Consider the following 21,125-nt stretch of genomic DNA (forward strand, 5'->3'; position numbering starts at 1 on the left):
ACCAGTGCCACCTCCAGCCAGGAAGCATTTGAAAATGTGGAAGAAGCTGCCTTACTCCACAAGGCAATTACATAGTGATCTTGATCGCATAACTGCCCAAGAACAATTAGTTGAACTTGATCTCTGAACTTGAAGAGAGGTAAATGTTGCATGGACTCCTTTGTATAAGAATTGGCCTGTTCAGAATTTCAATGGTTTCCCAGTTTGAGTACTGCACAGTAGTTACTCTTACTTTTTCTAGAGTGCTAGCAAATTTCACATTTATATTTCCTATTCCAGGTAGCTTATTTAAATAAAAGAAGTTTTCTGGGTGCTTTAAAATGGTGCTTTACTCTGTCCATTTTATTCCATTTTTGTTGTATTTTCCTTGGTTTTCAGAATGTAAGACAGGACTCACACCTCTATTTGAAGCACAATTGAGTCTAGCAATACCAGAATTAGTCTTCTTTCCATCTATGGAGTCTGAAGTGAAGGGGGGCTTCCATGACATTGTGGAAAGTCTTGTTACCAGCATTTTTAGAATTTCATCTTTGATTCCACGACTTTCCCCACAAACTGGCTGTCCTCACTATCAGGTACCTGCTTCATAGCCATTCTGCTTCCCATTTAAATATGCCACTTGCTGTGTGTGTAATCAGCTTGCTCTTCTTTTCTCCGCGAGGTTGCCGTGGAGGGTGTGGCTGACTTGGCCAGCATGCGGAGCACACTCATGGAGAGGGTGCAGGGCATGGCGACCCGCTGCTGCGGCTACAGGAACACCTTTAGCCAATATTCCTATCTCTACGTGGAGGACCGGAAGGAGATTCTGAGTCAGTTTCTGTTGTATGGTCATGTCCTCACACCGGAAGAGATCGAAGCCCACGCTGAAGACGGCATTCCAGAGAACCCACCTGCTCTCCAGCAATTTAAAGAACAAATTGACTCCTATGAAAAACTGTATGAAGATGTTTGTAGGCTAGAGCCCATCAAGGTATTTGACAGCTGGATGAAGATTGATGTGCGGCCCTTTAAAGCGTCTCTGCTGAATATAATTAAGAAATGGAGCCTCATGTTCAAACAGCATCTTGTTGATTATGTCACTAACAGGTAATTTGATTCTTCTAGTTGCTTTCCAGCATCCCAAGATTTGGAAACACCATGGCTTTAATTTTTTTTCAAGTTTTCTCCCTTGGAATTATTGGTTAAATTAAAAAAAATCAAAACAGTTGATGGAGGCTTTTAGGCACCAGTGATAACTTTATTCCTGCATTTATTTTGTTCAGTAGACATGACCTCATTTTGCTTTCTATTTTGTGCCCTGTGTGTGAAAGCACACAGTAGATGATAGATAATGTTCAATACAGTAATAGCAGACCCAAACTCCTCTCACAACTCTGTGAAATTTTGTTAAGCCTGAGAAGAAGTGGGGGTCTAATGGGCCTCTGAGATTTTATTTCTGTACCACTCCTTGTCCTAAGTTGTCTTGTTGTGCTGTAGAAGTAACAAAATCCCCATATTCGGCGTCGTTCCAGCTGATCAACAGACTGGGTCTGAAATGTGTCTGTTTCCTCCTGACACACACTGTCTATCCTGGCACCAGACTATCTTATCCCAGGACTCTGGATAAATAATCAGGTTGTTCACCAAACACCTAATCACCTCACCTCAACTTGTCCTAATAGATCCCCTACCCCCTCCTCAGAGTTCTGCCATTCAGTGATCACACTTCAGTGTATTAGTTGATGTTATCAGGGAGTCAAATTGACCTCCTCCCTGAGTCCCATGTTGTTCTCTCCTTTCCTCCTATGCTCTCCTACCCTCCTCTCCTCTCTTTCCCCTTTCTTTTAGGTTTTTGATCAAACACAGAGGTATTCAGAGGTTATTTCTGGCTCCCTAGGCCTTGCAGTGCTCAAGAGACCATACTTGGTACATGGATGTATAAGTCAGCAATTATAGCTGTGATTATATGGAAGGAAAGTGTCTTACCTCCATCCAATACTATGTTTCTGGTGCATTTCTTAATGCTGCAGTTGCATTTCTCAGTGATCTTGAAAGAACAAACCAAATCAAAGATGTGCCTATCTATAAGTAAAGTCCGAGGGGATTTTGCAAGAATATTAGATAACCTCATTAGAAACTCCCAGAGAAGTATGGGGAGATGTTTCATATAGACCTTCCTAAGTCTTGTTTAAGGAAAAGGAATTAGTTTTCTGTATTCAGAAATGAGCAGGGGAGGTGTGGTGGGAGAAGAATCATGCTAGAGACACCCCTGAGTGGTGTGCCTGGCCAGTAGCAGGGATGGCTGCCCTGCGCTTCCTCTCGTTACTTATCTAGTGACCCAAAGACAGTGCAGAGGATGTTTCAAAATATAAGTTTTATTATTGTTTAGTTCTGGCAGCACAAATAGAGAGAGTAGATAAATATTATTGAAAAGAATGTGTTTAGTTACAAGATTCAACTGGAATAGATATATCATGGCACTCTAGTCCAACTGGGGAAATACCAACTATCAGGAAAACATAAATAAGAGCTTGTCTTGTGGTTTCTGCAGGAAGGACTGAGAATAACAAGGTAGACATGGATTAATAGGGGCTGTCATTAGTTGTTGGTACTTGACCTTGGCATGTTTAAGGCAGGGGAACTAAGTCCAGAGTACTAAAACTTAATAAAGGAGGTGGTGAGCAGGAGAGTTCTCAAATGGCTGATTCACATGTGCTTGGGATGCTCCATGCCTTCTCTAGTCCTGGAAGGGTCAGTTTAGCACCAGGCGTCAGAGTATCAGAAAGATGTAGTTTGTAGTAAAAGCATATATGAGATATAACAGTTGGAGTAACAGACCAACAAATGGTAAAGCAGTAAAAATACCTGAGTTCTTGTCCTGAACTCGCATTCCACAATGTCAATAGAACCGGAGTCTTCTAAGGTACTTCAACTTTTATCAGTTGATGATTCCATAAATTTATAACTTTGTCAAACCTAAGGAGAATATAATAGCATTTATTCTCAAGGATTAAATGAATACAAAGAACAATTCAAAACTATTTATTATGGAGTGTCTGCTATGGACTATCTATGAGTTTCCACCATCCTTTAGTAGTTTAGAACTAATTACACCTTACCATGCATCTTATATACTTCATAAGATGTCAAAAATCTAACCCTTTTTACTATATTTCTTAGCACATGCTGCTTACATAGACATTAGATTTTCACAGTCCTGGAAGCCAAAGATCAAGGTGCTAGCCAATTTGTTTAATTTTCCTGGCTTGCAAATGATACCACCTTTTCATTGTTTCCTCACATGGCCTTTTCTATGTGTGTGCCTGCATGTGAGTGTGTATTTATGTGTGTATATGTGCATGATAGAGAGAGAGATCTTATAAGACCATTAATTCCATCATGAATGGCACATCATCGTGGCCTTAATTAATTCCCAAGTTCTACTTTCAAAAATAACCCCAGAGGGTTTAGGGACTTCAATATATAAATTTTTGCAAAACATAAATATTCAGCCCATGGCATCATCTAAACTCTTATCCCCATTCAATTCTTCTCAGTAAGTAGTAGTGCTGGGGATGGAATCAGAATGAGGACAGGAAAATAAACATTGGGTATTAGGGATTGAACTCACAGCCTTACACATGTTGGGCATATACTATACAACTTGATCCATCCTCAATTCCCTGACTCAATTCTTAATGCCTTAATGTTGTCAACTGTTTTGCCCTCACAAAGCCTCTATCCCAATTTTCAGAACTTTTTAAAAAAATCATCAAATACTCATTGCTCCCTTCTTTTAATTTCTTTATGCTCTAACTGAATATATTTGATATGACAAAAACAGTAACAGCAAGTCTCACAATGGTGACATTACTGGTGCCCACTTGAGCAAATCAATGAACAATAGGACAACAGTGCTACAGTACTATGCTCTAACTGAAACCTCTCTCTTGAAGATATTTCTTTCCCTGAAGCCCTCCCAATTAAAGGATGATTTTTATCTTATATACAACTCTATATCCTTGCACTTTAGTCTGATTTCTAGTCTCTGAACCACCTATGACATTATTTTACCTCACTTAACTGGCAACTCTGGCATAGAAAATTCTTCAGATCCATCAGTCAGGATGCTCTTCATTGGTCCATTTACTTCCTGTGTTGGTCGCTGTTGCTGCCTGTTACCAGTCTTCCTGAAATTCCAAAGTGTCACTGTAGCAACATCTACCCCACATTAACAATATTTACTTGTCTTTGCTGAAGTCAGCTTACAATGGTGAAGCCATTCTTCCCTCTCATTGAAGATCTTGACTCAGTGGCTCTTTCCCATGCTTCTGATGGTAACCATCATCAGTGACCCAGCCACAGTTGCCATAATATCTGCCTCTTATTTTTATTCACTTCTTTCTTCAATGTCTTTCCCCTTATAGCTTTATTGCACGCTTCCATGGTGTATTCTTAACAGATATCAGCCAAGATGTGTTATTCCTTCCAAATCTCAAGGTTAAGTATTCTAGTCTCTGAACCACCTCTGACATTATTTCACCTCACTTAATTGGCAACTCTAGCATAGAAAATTCTTCAGATCCATCAGTCAAGATACTCTTCATTGGTCCAGATACTTCCTGTGTTGGTCACTGTTGCAGCCTATTGCCAGATCCACCATGTAAAAACCCTGACTGTTTAAACCTACTTCTCTGAACCTGCACCTGAACAGTTCATCTTAGGCAAAAGAATAGAAAGTCAGGGGCTGGAGAAATAGCACAGCGGGTAGGGCATTTTCCTTGCATGTGGCTGAACCGGGTTCGATTCCCAGCATCCCATATAGTGCCCTGAGCACTGCTAGGGGGTAATTCTTGAGTGCAGAGCCAGGAGTAACCCCTGTGCATCGCCAGGTGTGACCCAAAAAGCAAAAAAAAAAAAAGGATAGAAAGTCATTCTTCTGACCGATCTCATATCCAATCTATCACCATAAAAATTTAATTTTAATTTAAATCACCACAGATATTCTAGGTACTTTTCAACTCTCCAAAATTTTATTTACATCTCTCCCTGAAGTTCAAGTGTCTTATTCATACTTGTAACCTTTCTTCTAATCTCACAAAAAAACTTAAAACCAACCAGAAATAACTATTTACAATTTCACCAACAAGTCTATGAAATGACTTGCATTTGATTTACATATGATATCCTTGCATTCTGAGTCCTGTCATTTTTCTCTTATTAAAGGTATAGCTCCATAAATATTCTCTGCCAGCTACATTGTAATGATTTTGTCCTTCATCTCTACCTCCCTCCCTCCCTTCCTCCCTCCCTCCCTCCTACTCTTCCTCCCTCGCTCCTACCCTCCCTCTCTCCTTCCCTTCCTTCCTTCTTCCTTCCTTCCTTCCTTCCTTCCTTCCTTCCTTCCTTCCTTCCTTCCTTCCTTCCTTCCTTCCTTCCTTCCTTCCTTCCTTCCTTCTTCCCTCCCTCCCTCCCTCCCTCTCCCTCTCTCTCTCGCTCTCTCTCTCTCTCTCTCTCTCCCCCCCCACCCCGTTTTCTTTTTTTCGTTTTGTTTTTGGCCCACACTTGCTTGTTGTGTTTAATATCACATTTGTTACCAGAAATCAAACCAAATCAAACTAGAAATCAAACCAGAAGACCACTGTACTCTCTCCAGTCCTACATTGTTAGTTTTCCTTCATAAACTTTAAATAGCACAAAAGTGTGTTATATCTGCTGTCTTCTTTTTTAAGCCCATGACCCCACAAGTCTTTCCAGCTAGATTACCACTTCTCTGTGTTCTTTATAAAAAAAAAATCTTTAAAAATTGTCTATACCTGTTATTTTTATTACTTCAGTTCTCTTTCTCTAGAAAAATTTTTATGACAGAACATAAATAAAATTTAAAATTATTAAAAATAATATTTCCCTCTTGTCATATAACTAAAGTTATATTCCTGGCTATGTATTTTTTGTTTTATTTTAAGTTAATTTTTGCATTGACTCACCATGAGGTAATTACAAAGTTGTTCATGATTGGGTTTCAGTCGTACAATGTTCCAATACCCTTCCCTTCACCAGTGTATATTACCCACCACACTCATGCCAACCCCCCACCTTTGTACCTTTGACTTGATGTCTGACACTTTTCTTCTCTCTCTCTCTCTCTCTCTCTCCTCTCATCTCATCTCTTCCTCTGTTTCTTTCTCTCCTTTTCAGCATTATGGTTTGTAATACAGCTACTGAAAGGTAGCTTTATATACCTTTACTTACTTTCAGCACTCACTTCTTGTACAGAGTAATCATTTCCAGGAACTATTGTCGTAGTGGTCCCTTCTCTCTCTATCCTGACTGCCCTCCACACCCTCCCATACACAATATGTGGCAAGCCTCCAACCATGAACCAATCCTTCTGGCTCTTGTTTCCTCCTCTAATATTAGTCTCATAGTATGTTTTTTTAATATCCTACAAATGAGTCTCAACCACCACCAGACTCCAGGCCGCTTTCCAGATGCTCGGACCGAGCCTCACGTATGAGTGAAGTCCCACAGAACCAGGTAATGCAGAACTTTGTGACCTTGGAATCTAGGCTCAATGGGATCTGGAAACGAAGATCCTCTGCTTGCTTCCCCCAATCGCTGGCAATCCAGTGGTCACACCCATAAGACACACACTGTCAGGGCCAGATAAATTTCTCATCAGCCAACCTCCACTACCCAACCACGGCCATACTCCAGGCCACTTTCCGGACCGCGCAGCCGCAAAGTGGCCGCATGACACATCATAAACATTTCCTACCCATTTTCCATAATTACTGCACCATATTTGATGGGGTTCAAATATGGTATAAACCATAGGAACCTCTATGATGGTTATTAGAGGCCACCCTAAAAGCCTCCATCTCTCTCAGAGAGCCTGGCAAGCTACTGAGAGTGTCCTACCGCACGGCAGAGCCTGACATGCTATCTGTGTCATATTCGATATGCCAAAAACAATGGGCCTAATTCCCCTAACCCTGAAAGAAACCCAAATACGGCAGCATTAATAAGGATGAACAAGGAGTGGCTGATAAAAATCTCAGGGCCGAACTAGGCTGCCAAAACGAAGCAGGACTAAAATGACTCTTTGCACTTACGTTGCACTTACACATGTACGTTGCTTCGGAAGCATTCATCGAGGACCTGATGGTGCAAGCACAGAAGGTCAAGTATGGTGTCATTGGAATTGGATTGACTAAGATAAGAAGGCATCAAACACATCACCCTGTTTTTGACACTAGACAAGAACTGTTCCTTGGAACATGCGACAGTAGAGGCAATGGTGGTGTCGGTGTTCTCATCAATATGAACTTGGCCAGGAGCATTGATTCATTTGAATGCCTAAGAGTCCGAATCAGATGCTGTGTTTGAATAGATGTGGCTCACTGCCGTCAGTTTCTATCTTCATCATCTACACACCAACATCCAACTACAATGAAGAAGAAATTGAGAAGTTCTACATGGAGCTGGAGAAGTTCTATCAAGAAGATCACAGCTTCTACAAGGTCATTGTCGGTGATTTTAATGCCAAGATAGGACTGAGAAGATTGCCTGAAGAACTCCACATTGGGATCCACGGCCTAGAATGGAATGAACAGGGTGAGAGAGTGTCTGAGTTTATCATGTTGACCAAGACCATCCATGGTGAGCCACAGTTCCAGAAGGCTGAATCTAAATGTGGGACATGGGAGTCTCCCCGTGGACAGTTCCACAACAAAATTAACTACATCATATTCAATTGATGGTTTTGCCTGGCTGATGTCACTGTTGTCCCAAAATTCCAAACAGAATCAGACCACTGTCTTTTTCATGCGAAATTCTACTTCATGGAAGAGAACTCCCAGAACGACCACCAACTGGGAGCTCTTCGGCACTATTGCAGCAATATGAAAAGATGTTGTCGTTGACAACAGCAACAAGGAATACGATTGACTGGTTCAGCACCTCCATGATTGTGCAAGGAATGCAGAGAGAGAAAAAGCCACAAAAAGTCTCCTTTCTTCAGAAACCCTCGAGATCTTTTGACAATGTGGTCTGGTGCGAGCCTTAGGCAATGACAAGGTAACATCCGAACTTGCAAAACTGTGCAGAGAAGTGATAAAGGAAGATCTCAAAGAGAGAAGAGCAGCAGTGTTGGCCAGTGCAGCAGAAGCCGAGAAAAGTATTTGCAACACCCGTCTGTCCTTCGCCAACTATAAGACCAAGATGACTGCCCTCCAACGTCTGGATAGATCTATCACATCTTCCAGAAGGACAATGGAGAAGGTTATCCACGACTTCTACTCAGATCTACTTTGATAGCCACATCCACCTGCCCACATACCAAATTCTGCAGGATGGATATGTTGTTCCCAGTATTCTCCCTTCTGAAATCCGACACTCCATTTTGTTGGTAAAGAAGCATACAGCACCTGGCCCAGAAAAGGTCAGACTGGAACACCTAAAGAATCTGCCAGCAGTAGTTGTCAGTACACTGGCTCGGCTCTTCACACGCTACCTGTCTGAATGCACAGTTCCTTCACAATGGAAAACCACCAGGACCGTCTTGTTGTACAAGAAGGGAGATATACACGACATCAGAAACTATTGCCTGATCTGCCTGTTGTTCATCATCTACAAGTTGTTCACTCAAGTCATCCAGAATAGGATTGTCAGAACACTAGATAAAGGACAACCATGTGAGCAAGCCGGGATCTGAAAAGGATTCAGGACAATCGAACATATCCACATGGTGACCAAGCTTATTGAGGTTTTGTGAGAGTTCAAGATGCTGCTCTGTCTAATGTTCATTGATTTAAAAAAGGCCTTTGATTCTGTTGAGACTGAAGTGGTCATCAAAGCCCTAGCCTAACAGGGCATTCAAACTCAGTACATAAGGATACTCCATGAGCTGCATTATGGATTTACCATCAGAATCTTATCATTCTACAAAAAAGTGATCATCGACATAATGAGAGGGGTTTGGCAGGGCAACACCATTTCACCGAAACTCTTCAGTGCCACCCTCGAGAATGTCATGCGACGACTTGAATGGGAAGGAATGGGAGTGAAGATAGATGGTCGGCAACTACACCACCTCTGCATCATTCTAATAACACCAAATATTAGCCAACCGGCCTGAACGCTGGTGACTTTGACTGTGAGTGTGGAAAGGTCGGACTGCAGCTGAATCCCACGAAGACAATGTTCATGAGAAATGGACTAGTTTCTGATGTTCCATTTGCCCTCAATGGAATGAACATCTCCAAATGCAGCAGTTATGTTTACCTAGGTCAAGAACTCAACATGACAAATGACCAGGTACCTGAACTGCGCAGGAGGAAGAGAGCTGCGTGGAATGCTCTCAATAGTGTTGAAGAAGTGGTGAAGAGGACAAAGAGCCTTCGGTTCTGTGCACATCTTTTCAACTCCACTGTTCTTCCTGCACTAATATACGCGTCAGAGACCTGGGCCCTACAAAAACAGGATGAGAATGCTATTCAGGTATCCCAAAGAGTAATTGAAAGAGCTATGCTTGGAATATCACGTTTCACTCAAGTGAGAGAAGGAATCCAGAGTTCTGACATCCATCGATGATCAAGAATCAGGGATGCTGTCTCATTTGCCAAGGCATCGAAAATCAGATGGGCTCTACATGTAATGCGATTTAGAGACAACTGCTGGACTAGAGCTGTTACCAACTGGATTCCACAGGATGTCAAAAGAACGCATGGCCACCCACCTACGAGGTGGTTAGACTTCTTCATCAAGACCCTGAGTGAACGGTTTGAGGCTCTTCATGTTCCTGGAGTGAGCAGATGCCATTGAGCTATACTAGCATGAGACAGGAATGAATGGAGATGTTACTGGCACACGCTCAAGCAAATTGATGAACAATGAGATGACAAGTGTTACAAGTGATACAAATGAGTAAGAAGTAGAGGGACACACATAAATTCTCTCCTGACTCATTTAACTTAGCACAATATTTTCCATGTCTATTCTTTTATAAGAAAATTTCATGAGTTAATTTTTATTGTGACTGAATAGTATTCCATTGTACAGTATCACTGTATCACTGGCATCCCATTGCTCATCGATTTTCTTGAGCGGGCACCAGTAACATCTCCATTTTGAGACTTGTTACTGTTTTTGGCATATTGAATATGCCACGAGTAGCTTGCCAGGCTCTGCTGTGCAGGCGAGATACTCTAGGTAGCTTGTCTGGCTCTTGGAGAGGGGTGCAGGAATTGAACCTGGGCCAGCCGCATGCAAGGCAGACACCCTACCCGCTGTGCTATCACTCTAGCTCTCAATTGTATAGAAGATTGACCATAATTTCTTTATCCATATATCTGTTCTCGGGCACTCAGTTTTCCAGATTCTGGCTACTGTGAATACTGCTGCAATGAACATAGAAGTGCAGATGGCATTTCTTCTGCATTTTTTGGGTCCCCAGAGTATATTCCCAAAAATGGGTCAAATAGGAGCTCAATTTCTAGTTTTTTGAAAATTGTTTTCCAAAATGACTGGATCAGGCAGCATTCTCGCTAAGAATGAATGAGAGTTCCCTTCTCCCTGCATCCATGCCAGCACTGGTTGCTCTGTTCTTTTGGATGTGTACCAGTCTCTGTGATATGAAATGATAGCTCATTGTTTTGATTTGAATAACCCTCATGTTAGTGATGTAGAACAATTTTTATGTAATTTTTGGCCATTTGAATTTCTTCCTTGAGAAAGTTTTTGTAAATTTTTTCTCCCCATTTTCTGATGGGGTTCGAATTTTTCTTGTAAAGTTTAACCAGTGCCTTATATACCTTTGATATTAAACCCTTATCAGATGGATATTGGGTAAAATATTTCCCCATTCTGTGGGCTATCTTTGTATCTTGGTCACCATTTCTTTAGAGGTGCAAAAACTTTTTAGTTTAATGTAGTCCCATTTCTTTATCTTTGCTTCCACTCGTTTGATCAGTGATAGTGGTATTTTATCTTTTAAGATGCCTTTGGCTTCATTTTTTTAATTTATTTTTTTATTGAATCATCATGTGGAAAGTTACAAAGCTTTCAGGTTTAAGTCTCAGTTTTACAATGCTCAAACACCCATTCCTTCACCAGTGCACATATTTTACCACCAAGAATTACAGTATACCTCCCCCACCCCCTCACCTCCCCAGTCCCCTCCACCCCGCCTGTGTAACTGATAAATTTCACTTTACTTTCACTTTACTTTGATTACATTCAATATTTCAACAAAAACTCACTATTATTGTTTAGAGTTTCTCCCCCCAAAGTCGGACCTGCTGAAAGGGAAGCATTTGATAATTTGTTTCTCATTGCTGAAAATGAAGAGATATGAGGTCGAGCGGCCACAATAGCAGCCGTGAGATTTTGGATTTCTGTATTTTAGTATTTTAGTGACTAAGTCCAGAGAAATTTCTGCCAGAAATTGCACCATTGCAAGCTTATACCTCTCTGCTACTTTATATTCCACGTATGAGTGCAATATTTCTATGTCTGTTTCTTTCTTTCTGAATCATTTCACTCAACATGATACTTTCCATGTTGATTCACTTATATGCAAATTTCATGACTTCATCTTTTCTGACAGCTGCATAGTATTCCATTGTGTAGATGTATCAAAGTTTCTTTAACGAGTCATATGTTTTGGGGCACTCTGGTTTTTTTCCCGATTGTGGATATTGTAAGCAGTGATGCAATGAACATAGAAATGCAGATGTCATTTCTACTATACAATTTTTTTGGCTTCAGTTTTATGAAGGATTTTGCCTACTATATTTTCCTCCATGTCTCCTATGACTTCAGGTTTCATATTTAGGTCTTTGTTCTATTTTGATCTGACTTTTATGCATGATGTTAGACAAAGGTCTGAGTTCATGTTCTTTCATGTAGCACCCAATTTTCCCAGCACCAGTTATTGAAGAGGCTTTCATTGATCCACTTCATGTTTCTTTCTCCTTATCATAGATTAGATGATCATCTATTTAAGGGTATGTGTAAGAATATTCAACTTATTAAAGAGAGAGTATGCCACACATATTCTCTGCCACACAAGCAGGCTAGGAGGTGGGAGGGAAATGAGGACATTGGTGAAGATGAGGACATCGTGGGCACTGGTGAAGGAACAGGTGTTGAAAGACTGAAAATAATAAATATCTTTGTAACTTTGTAATGGTTCAATAGGAAAAAAACTCAAGGAAGTAAAAATCATCCAATTTCTAGATATGGTACCTTAGTTAGCATCAAAGAAAGAGAGAAATAAATAAATTTAATGTCTTTCTGTTATTGATTTATAACCTGTCACTTTATTGTAATTGGTTTATTAGTTCTCAAAGTTCATTGATGAAATCTTCAGGGGGTTATATATCTATCATATCACCTGTGAATAACAATAATTTGACTTATTTTTCTCCAATTTGAATTCTTTTTTTTTTTTAAATTTATTTATTTTTAATTAGAGAATCACCGTGAGGGTACAGTTACAGATTTATACACTTTTGTGCTTATACTTCCCTCATACAAAGTTTGGGAACCCATCCCTTCACCAGTGCCCATTCTCCACCACCCGTAAACCCAGTGTCCCTCCCACCCTCCCCAATCCCATCTCCCCCCCACCCCACCCTGCCACTGTGGCAAGGCATTCCCTTCTGTTTTCTCTCTCTAATTAGCTGTTGTGGTTTGCAATAAAGGTGTTGAGTGGCCGCTGTGCTCAGTCTCTAGCCCTCATTCAGCCCGCAACTCCCTTCCCCCACATGGCCTTCGACTACAATGTAGTTGGTGATCGCTTCTCTGAGTTGACCTTTCCCCGGAACGTGAGGCCAGCCTTGAAGCCATGGAGTCAACCTCCTGGTACTTATTTCTACAGTTCTTGGGTGTTAGTCTCCCACTCTGTTATTCTATATACCATAGATGAGTGCAATCTTTCTATGTCTGTCTCTCTCTTTCTGACTCATTTCACTCAGCATGAAACTTTTCATGCCCATCCACTTGACTACAAAATTCTTGACCTCCTTTTGCTTAGTTGCTTAGGCAAGGAGCTCCAGTACTGTAGTGAATAATGATGAGACTGGATATCTTTTATTGGAACTAATCCTAAAGCAAAGTTTTTTCATTTTTTTGCCATTGAGAGTTGTGGGTTTGTGATATATTGCATTTAAGTGTTTTTTTTCAGTTTTTAATATGGGTATTGGATATTGTCAAATGCTCTCTCTGAACTATGGATATGTTAATATAATTTAATATTTACTTGTATAAATCATGTATATCACAGTGACTTGCATATATTTAATCATTATTGTTCTTTGGCATAAATCCAATATGATCATGGTATAAAACCCTTGTGCTCTTTTATTCAGTTCAAAAAATTTTGCTGAGGATCATTGCATCTATAGAGGCATTTGTCTATAAATTAAAAAATGCTATCTCTAGTACTGGGGCAATAGTGGCGCTTGCCTTGCATAAGGCTGCCTTAGGTTCAATCCCTGGCCTCTACTATGGTTTCCCAGTACCACCAGAAGAGATTCCTGGGTTCAGAGACAGGAATAAACCCTCAGCACTGCCAAGTATGACCCAGAAGCAAGTAAACAAAAAAGATATCTCTATCTGCTTTTGGTATCAGGGTAAAATTGAGCTTACAGAAACTGTTCAGAAGATTTTGTTCCTTTGATTTTCTGGAAGAGACTGAGAACAGAAAATAGATACTCTTAGAAGGTTTGGAAGAATTCACAAGTGAATCTATCAGTGCCTGGGATTTTGTTTTAATAGAGAATTTTGATTAGAATTTAAAAATCATAAATTCATAACCATTCAAGTCTATCAATTATAAGCAAGAGAAGGTTAGGTCCGGTTTTTCATCCCATCTTAGCATTCTGCTTTTATATTGATAAGTTCAGGTGCCATTGACATTGAATGAGATTATTGTAATGAAGAATATTTTTGTCATTTTTACAAATTTTGAGTGTTTGGGAATTTTATTTTGATTCTTAGGCCATTTAAAAATTTTATTCTCTTACATATCTGCTCTTTATTCAGGTTCTTCTTAACTGCCTCTTCTTAATGTGTTCTCTAAGCCTGATCTGCCTGAGTACTAGCACAAGTATTTCTCAAAAGTTTTGAATATGTATCGTCTCATAAATTCAAAGCAAGTCAGCCTTATGTGCATTGTATAGGATTCATGTTATTCTCTTCGTTCCCCCATTTCATCTTTTTAGTATCTTCCACTACCAGTAGGATTTCTTAGCATTTTATTTATTAATTTAATTTATTTATTTGGGACCTACAACCGGTGATGCACAGGACTTATTCCTGGCTCTGCACTCAGGGGACTATGTGAAGTACTGGGAATTGAACCCAGGTTGGCCAAGTGCAAGGCAAATGCCTACTCACTGTATTATCTCTCTGTTGTCTTAACATTTTAAAGAAGATTCCTTAGTGATTCTTGCAAAGATAGGTCAATGTCCCCATTGCTTTTTACTTATTATTAGTAAGTAATATGGGTGGCTTCTATGAACACTATACAAATTTTCAACATAAATGAATGACAGTTGTTTATTTGTTTTATGTGATGTCTGTTTTCTAATGTTCTAATAGGAACACTATATTTTTTGTATTATGGTAGAATCCTATGCTATTAAGTGGAGAAAATAAATATGACTTATGAGAAGCAGAAGAATGGATCATCACAATTAATTTTTGTTGGTTTTTTTGTTTTGCCTAGCTTGGCTGACCTTGAAGCTTGTATAAGAAATAATGAGAGTGGTTTGCTCAAGAAAGTAGAAAAGGGAGATTTCAAAGGATTGGTTGAAATTATGGGACACCTTATGTCTTTGAAAGAACGGCAGACCAGCACTGATGAGATGTTTGACCCATTAAAGCAAACTATTGAATTGCTGAAGACATATGAGCAAGAGTTACCAGAAACAGTGTTTAGGCAGCTGGAGGTCAGTGATGTTCGTGTCTTGTTTATAAAAGAAATAAAATAAAATAAAATGTTTCAGGTTTTCAAAATGAAGTGAAACCCCAATAGAGTTACATTAAAATTAAAAACACAAAACCAAACTCAACTACAAAAATATGTAAAGTGAATTGAAGTAATTGAAAACATTTTTATGATCATCTAAATCCTTATTTTATAATTATATACATAGCATATACATAATATCTAGCTCATCCTTGAAACTCTAAATACAAGACAATTTAATAATGTTTGAGATAAGTGGGGGAATGAAGTGATGTTTTGGAATGTTTTACTTCCAGAATTTTGCACAAACCAATTTCAGCAGGACCAAAAATGTTAAAATGGTCTATGAGGAAATGTGGATCATAAAAGCAATAAGCAAGTACTTTTGGAAAATATTTAAAAAAAGTGCAATGTTATTGGGTTGAATATTGTGGATAAGAAGAATAGCTTTGAGTCAGAGTTGGCAGTCAATACCAGAGCAACAGTAAGTTAACAGACATTGCAGAGCATGTGAAAAGAATGCCACTCAAATTATGGTATCAATACGAGATTTAAAAAACTATCTGGGTATGTATATTTGACTCTTAGAGATGGAATGAGCACAATATGATCTGACCACATTGTGGTCTCATTTGTAGGAACTGCCTGAGAAATGGAACAACCTAAAAAAGATGGCTGTTACGGTGAGGCAGCAGGTGGCCCCACTGCAAGCAAATGAAGTGACCCTCCTTCGGCAGAAGTGCACAGCCTTTGATGTTGAACAGCAGCAGTTCTTGGAAAAATTCCATGATGAGGCTCCCTTCAGGTATGAACCCAAGTTGCCATCAATACCTCCTTTACCTTAAGATATGCAGTACTTTATTTTCTTATGATTTCATTTTTTAAATTTTATTCCAGCATCATACACAGAAAATTTATTCAGAGTAGAGTTTCAGACATACAACAATCCAATACCATCTCCACCACTAGAGTCAACAACCCTGTTCCAAGGTTCCCTCCAATCCCCAAACTGCCTTCTGAACAGGAACATTTTTAAGATTAATTATTCTAGTTTGTATACCATGCTTACAGTATTGGTGGCTTTGGTTTAGATATCTATATAAATCACACCTGAATATCTGTGTTAAATCCGCCTGACACTTGCCTCTGTTACCCTGTCCAACTCTCTGTAACTTCCCCTGCACTGCTGCTTCCCTACCTGTCTTTTCACGTCTATAGTCTAAAATCAATAGCTTCTCCATCGTTGGTACCTTGCATTCCCTTGTAACGTTATTCTCTATACCACAGACAAGAAAGAGCATCGAAACTTGACTTTCTGTCTTACTTCACTTTCCATCAAAGTTTTAGAAAATTAAATAATTTTATCATTTCTTGTAGATTCATAGTATTCCATCATGTATACATACCATATACGACATCTTTATCCACTGGTCTGTTTCTGGCTGACTCTGTATCCTAGTTGCTGTACTAAGTGCTGCAATAAACAATGGTGTGCATATATCCCTTTAAAGGAAAGTTTCTGTGTGTTATGAAAAGATACCAAGAAGTGCAATTGCTTGGTTATATGAAAGTTCTATTCTTAATTTTTACTTTTTAAAATTTATTCTTTTCTATTGAATCATCATGAGATACACAGTTACAAAGTTGTTCACCATTAGGTTTCAGTTATACAATGTTTCAACACCTGTCTCTTCATCAGTGTACATTTACCATGACCAATATCCCCAGTTTCCCTCCTTGGGTATTAGTTTCATGCTATGTTTTTTTTTATATCCCACAAGTGAGTGCAAACATTAAATGTCTGTCCCTCTTCCCCTGTCTAACTTCACTCAGTATGATTGTCCCCATATTCATTCACTTATAAGTAAATTTCATGACTTCATTTTCCTGGAGATTGCATAGTATTCCATTGCATAGATGCAACATAGTTTCTTTATCTAGTTATCTGTTCTTAGACATTTGGGTTGTTTTCAGATCCTGGCTGTTTTGGCTAGTGCTGCAATGAACATGTAAGTGCAGATGGCTTTTCTTCATTGTGTTGTTGGACCACCAATACAGAAGTGGTATTTCTGGGTCAAGTGCAATTTCTCTGGTTTTTATTTTGAGGAATGCCCATATTGTTTTCAGAAAGGCTGGACCAGTGGGCATTGCCACCAATAAATAAAAGACCCTTTCTCCCTGTATCTGCATAAGCATTGGATGTTCTTGTTCTTTCCCTAAAAGATGAATACACATTCTTCACCAGTGCATATGGGACATTCTCCAAGATAGACCATATGCCACAAAACATACCTATAAAATTAAAAAGATAAAAATTGATCAACTATCATTTCAGACCATGATAAATTGAAAATAGAAAAGAATCAGATACAGGGGCTGGAGCGATAGCACAGCGGGTAGGGCGTTTGCCTTGCACGCGGCCGACCTAGGTTCGATTCCCAGCATCCCATATGGTCCCCCAGCACTGCCAGGAGTAATTCCTGAGTGCAGAGCCAGGAATAACCCCTGTGCATCGCTGGGTGTGACCCAAAAAGCAAAAAAAAAAAAGAATCAGATACAGAAACAATCAAATAAACACCTGAAAATTAAATTAACACATCCTAATGAACATCCATTGACTTAGAGAGAAAAAAATCAAAGAATCAAGAGTCCTGGAAAAAAATGAAAATGAGGACAGAGCTACCAGAAGTTGTAGGTGAAACACAGCAAAAGCAGTGCTAAGAGGAAAATGTATAGATCTGCAAGCATAGATCAGGAAGGAACAAAGTACCCCCCCCCCACAGACACATACACACACAAAAATAACCAACCTCACAGCTTAAGATTTTGGAAAATTACCAACAAAAGGAACACAACCAGGGAGAAGAAAGGAAAGAAAAGAACTTTGAGCAGAAATCAACAAGCTGGAATCCCAAAATCTATCCAAAAGATCAATATAGAGCTGAATGTTTGAGAAAATTAACAAGATTGCAAACTACTAGCAAAACTCGCAAAGAAACAGAGAGAGTGAACCCTAATAAACCTAATCAGAAATGCAAGAGGGACATCGCAACTGAAACTATAGAAAGCCATAGGATGATCAGAAATAACTTTGAGAATCTTTTAATTTTTTTTAATGAATCACTGTGAGATACAGTTACAAAGCTTACATGTTTGAGTTTCAGTCTTACAATGATGAAACACCCATCCCTCCACCAGTGCACAATCTCCACCACCAATGTACCCAGCATACCCCCCTTTCCAATACTCCCCCTGCTTCTATGGCAGACAATTTCCCCCATACTATCTCTCTACTTTGGGGCATTATAGTGTGCAATACAGACACTGAGAGGCTATCACATTTGGTCCTTTATCTACTTTCATCACACATCTCCCATCCAGAACGATTTCTCCAATCATCATTGTCTTAGTGATCCCTTCTCTATTCCAACTGCCTTCCCCCAGCTCATGAGGCAGGCTTCCCACCATGGAGCAATATTTCTGGCTCTTGTTTCTATTGTCCTTGGGTGTCAGTCTCGTATTTTGTTATTTTATATTCCACAAATGAGTGCAGTCATTCTATGTATGTCCTTCTTCTGACTCAATTCACTAAGCTTGATACTCTCCATGAACATCCACTTATAAGCAAATTTTATGACTTTATATTTCCTAACAGATGCAGGGTGTTCCATTGTGCATATGCATCAAAGTTTCTTCAACCAGTAGTCTGTTCTCAGGCACTCGGGTTGTTTTCAGATTCTGGCTATTGTGAACAGCGTTACAATGAACATGTAGATGCAGATGTCATTTCTACTGTGTATTTTTTTGTAGTTACTGGATACATTCTCAGAGAGGTATTATGGCGTCATATGGAAGCTCAATTTCTGGGTTTTGAAGGAATGCCCATATCGTTTTCCAAAAAGGCTGGACTGGTCAGCACCTCACCAACACCCCACACCCGTACCAAAACTGGTGGTTCTTGGGGTTTGTTTTTTTTTTATGTGTGCCAGTCTGTGGACTGGAGCGATAGCACAGCAGGTGGGGAATTTGACTTGCATGTGGCTGACCCAGGTTTGATTCTCTCGTCCCTCTTGGAGAGCCTGGCAAGCTACCTGTGACGTATTCAATATGCCAAAAACAGTAACAAGAAGTCTCACAATGGAGACGTTACTAGTTCCCGCTCGAGCAAATCAATGAACAACGGGATGACAGTGCTACAGTGCTACAGTGCCAGTCTGTGTGATGTGAGTTGAATCCTCACTGGTGTTTTGATTTGCATCTCCCTGATGATTAGCAATGTGGTGCATATTTTCATGTGCCTTTTGGCCATTTGTCTTTTTTTTTTTTTGAGGAAGCTTCTGTTCATTTCTTCTCCCCTTTTTATGATGGGGTTGGAGTTTTTTTTTCTTGTAAATTTCTATTAGTGTCTTGTATATCCTGGATATGAACCCCTTATTAGATTGTTATTGGGTAAATATTCTTTCCCATTCCGTGGGCTCTCTGTATTTTGGGCACTGTTTCTTTTGAGGTGCAGAAGCTTCTCAGTTTAATGTAGCCCCTATTGTTTGTGTTTGTTTCCACTTGGTCAGTGGTTTCATTCTTAAAGATGCTGTTAGCTTCAATGCCATGAAGGGTGCTGCCTACATTTTCCTCCATGTGCCTTATGGATTCAGATCTGATATTGAGTTCTTTAATCCAGTTTGATCTGACTTTTGTGCCTGTCTTTAGACTGAGGTCAGAGTTCATTGTTTTGCAGGTAGGTGTACAGTTTTCCCAGCACCACTTGTTGAAGAGGCTTTCCTTGTTCCACTTCACATTTCTTGCTCCTTTGTCAAAGATTAAGTGATCATATATTTAAGAGTCTGTGACAGAATATTCAACTCTGTTCCATTGATCTGCATATCTGTTTCTATTTCAATGCCATGCTGTTTTAATTACTACTGCTTTGTAGGACAGTTTGAATTTGGGGGACATGATGCCACCCATCTTCTATTTTCCCAAGGACTGTTTTAGTTATTGGTGGAGGTTTATTGTTCCATATAATTTCCATATAATTTCCATATTGTTCCATATAATTTCAGGAGCATTTTGTCTATTTCTTTGAAGAATGTCATGGGTATCCTTATTAAATCTGCATTAAATAATCTGCATTAAATTTGCATTCTTATTAAATCTTACTGCATTAAATCTGTTTTAGTGCTTTTGGGAGTATTGTCATTTTAATAATGTTATCATCCTTATCCATGAACAGGGGATGTGTCTCCATTTCCTAGTGTTCGCTCTTATTTATTGAAGTAGTGTTTTTTAATTTTCTTTGTACAGGTCTTTAACCTCTGTAGTTAAGCTGATTCCTAGTTACTTGATTTTCTGAGGCACTGTTGTGAACGGGATTTTTTAAAATACCTTTTCCTTCTCTTTTATTATTTGCATATAGGAAAACCATGAACCTTTGGGTGTTGATTTTGTAGCCTGCCACTTTACTATACAAACCTATTGTTTCTAGGAGCTTTTTAATAGGAGCTTTAGGAATTTCTAAGTGTAGTATTGTCCACGAATAGTGATAGCTTGACCTCTTCCTTTCTTATGTGTATGCCCTTGATATCATTTAATTGCCTAACTGCTGTAGCAAAAACTTCCTGTATTATATTGAGTAGGAGTGGTGAGAGTGGGCAACCTTGTCTTTTCCCTGGTCTCAGAGGGAAGGCTTTTAGTTTCTCCCTACTGAGATTGATGCTTGTGGTAGATGGCTTTGACTATATTGAGGAAAGTTCCTTCAATGCCCATTTTGCTAAGAGTTTTCATCATAAATGAGCGCTGGATCTTTTCAAATGCTTTCTCTGCATCTACTAACATGATCATACAGTTTTTATCTTTTCTTTTATTTATATGATGGCTTAGGTTGATTGACTTGCCATTCTTGCATTCCTGGGATGAATCCTACTTGGTCATGGTGTATGATTTTTTGGATTAATTGTTGGATCTTTTTGCCAGGATTGTTTGTTGATGATTGGTTTATTGATGATCTTTGTGTGTATGTTCATCAGGGATATCAGCTTGTAGTTCCCTTTCTTTGAGGTATCTCTATTTGTTTCTGGTATCAAGGTGATATTTGCTTCATAGAAACTGTTTGGAAGTGTTTCTGATTCTTCAATTTCCTGGAAAAGCTTAAAAAGATTTGGGATTAAATCCT

General features: G+C 39.3%; 1 protein-coding gene across 1 annotated transcript in view; it reads left to right on the top strand.

Moving 5' to 3' along the window:
* Positions 1 to 21,125, top strand: part of DNAH9 (dynein axonemal heavy chain 9) — a 570,390-nt gene that overhangs the window by 129,457 nt on the left and 419,808 nt on the right. The window contains exons 16-19 of the mRNA XM_055143580.1: positions 379 to 575; positions 662 to 1,086; positions 14,714 to 14,936; positions 15,595 to 15,761. Of these exons, the coding sequence (XP_054999555.1) occupies positions 379 to 575; positions 662 to 1,086; positions 14,714 to 14,936; positions 15,595 to 15,761 (1,012 nt within the window). The remainder of the gene's footprint in view (positions 1 to 378; positions 576 to 661; positions 1,087 to 14,713; positions 14,937 to 15,594; positions 15,762 to 21,125) is intronic.

This window comes from Sorex araneus, chromosome 6, assembly GCF_027595985.1.
Source record: "Sorex araneus isolate mSorAra2 chromosome 6, mSorAra2.pri, whole genome shotgun sequence".
Lineage (NCBI taxonomy): Eukaryota > Metazoa > Chordata > Mammalia > Eulipotyphla > Soricidae > Sorex > Sorex araneus.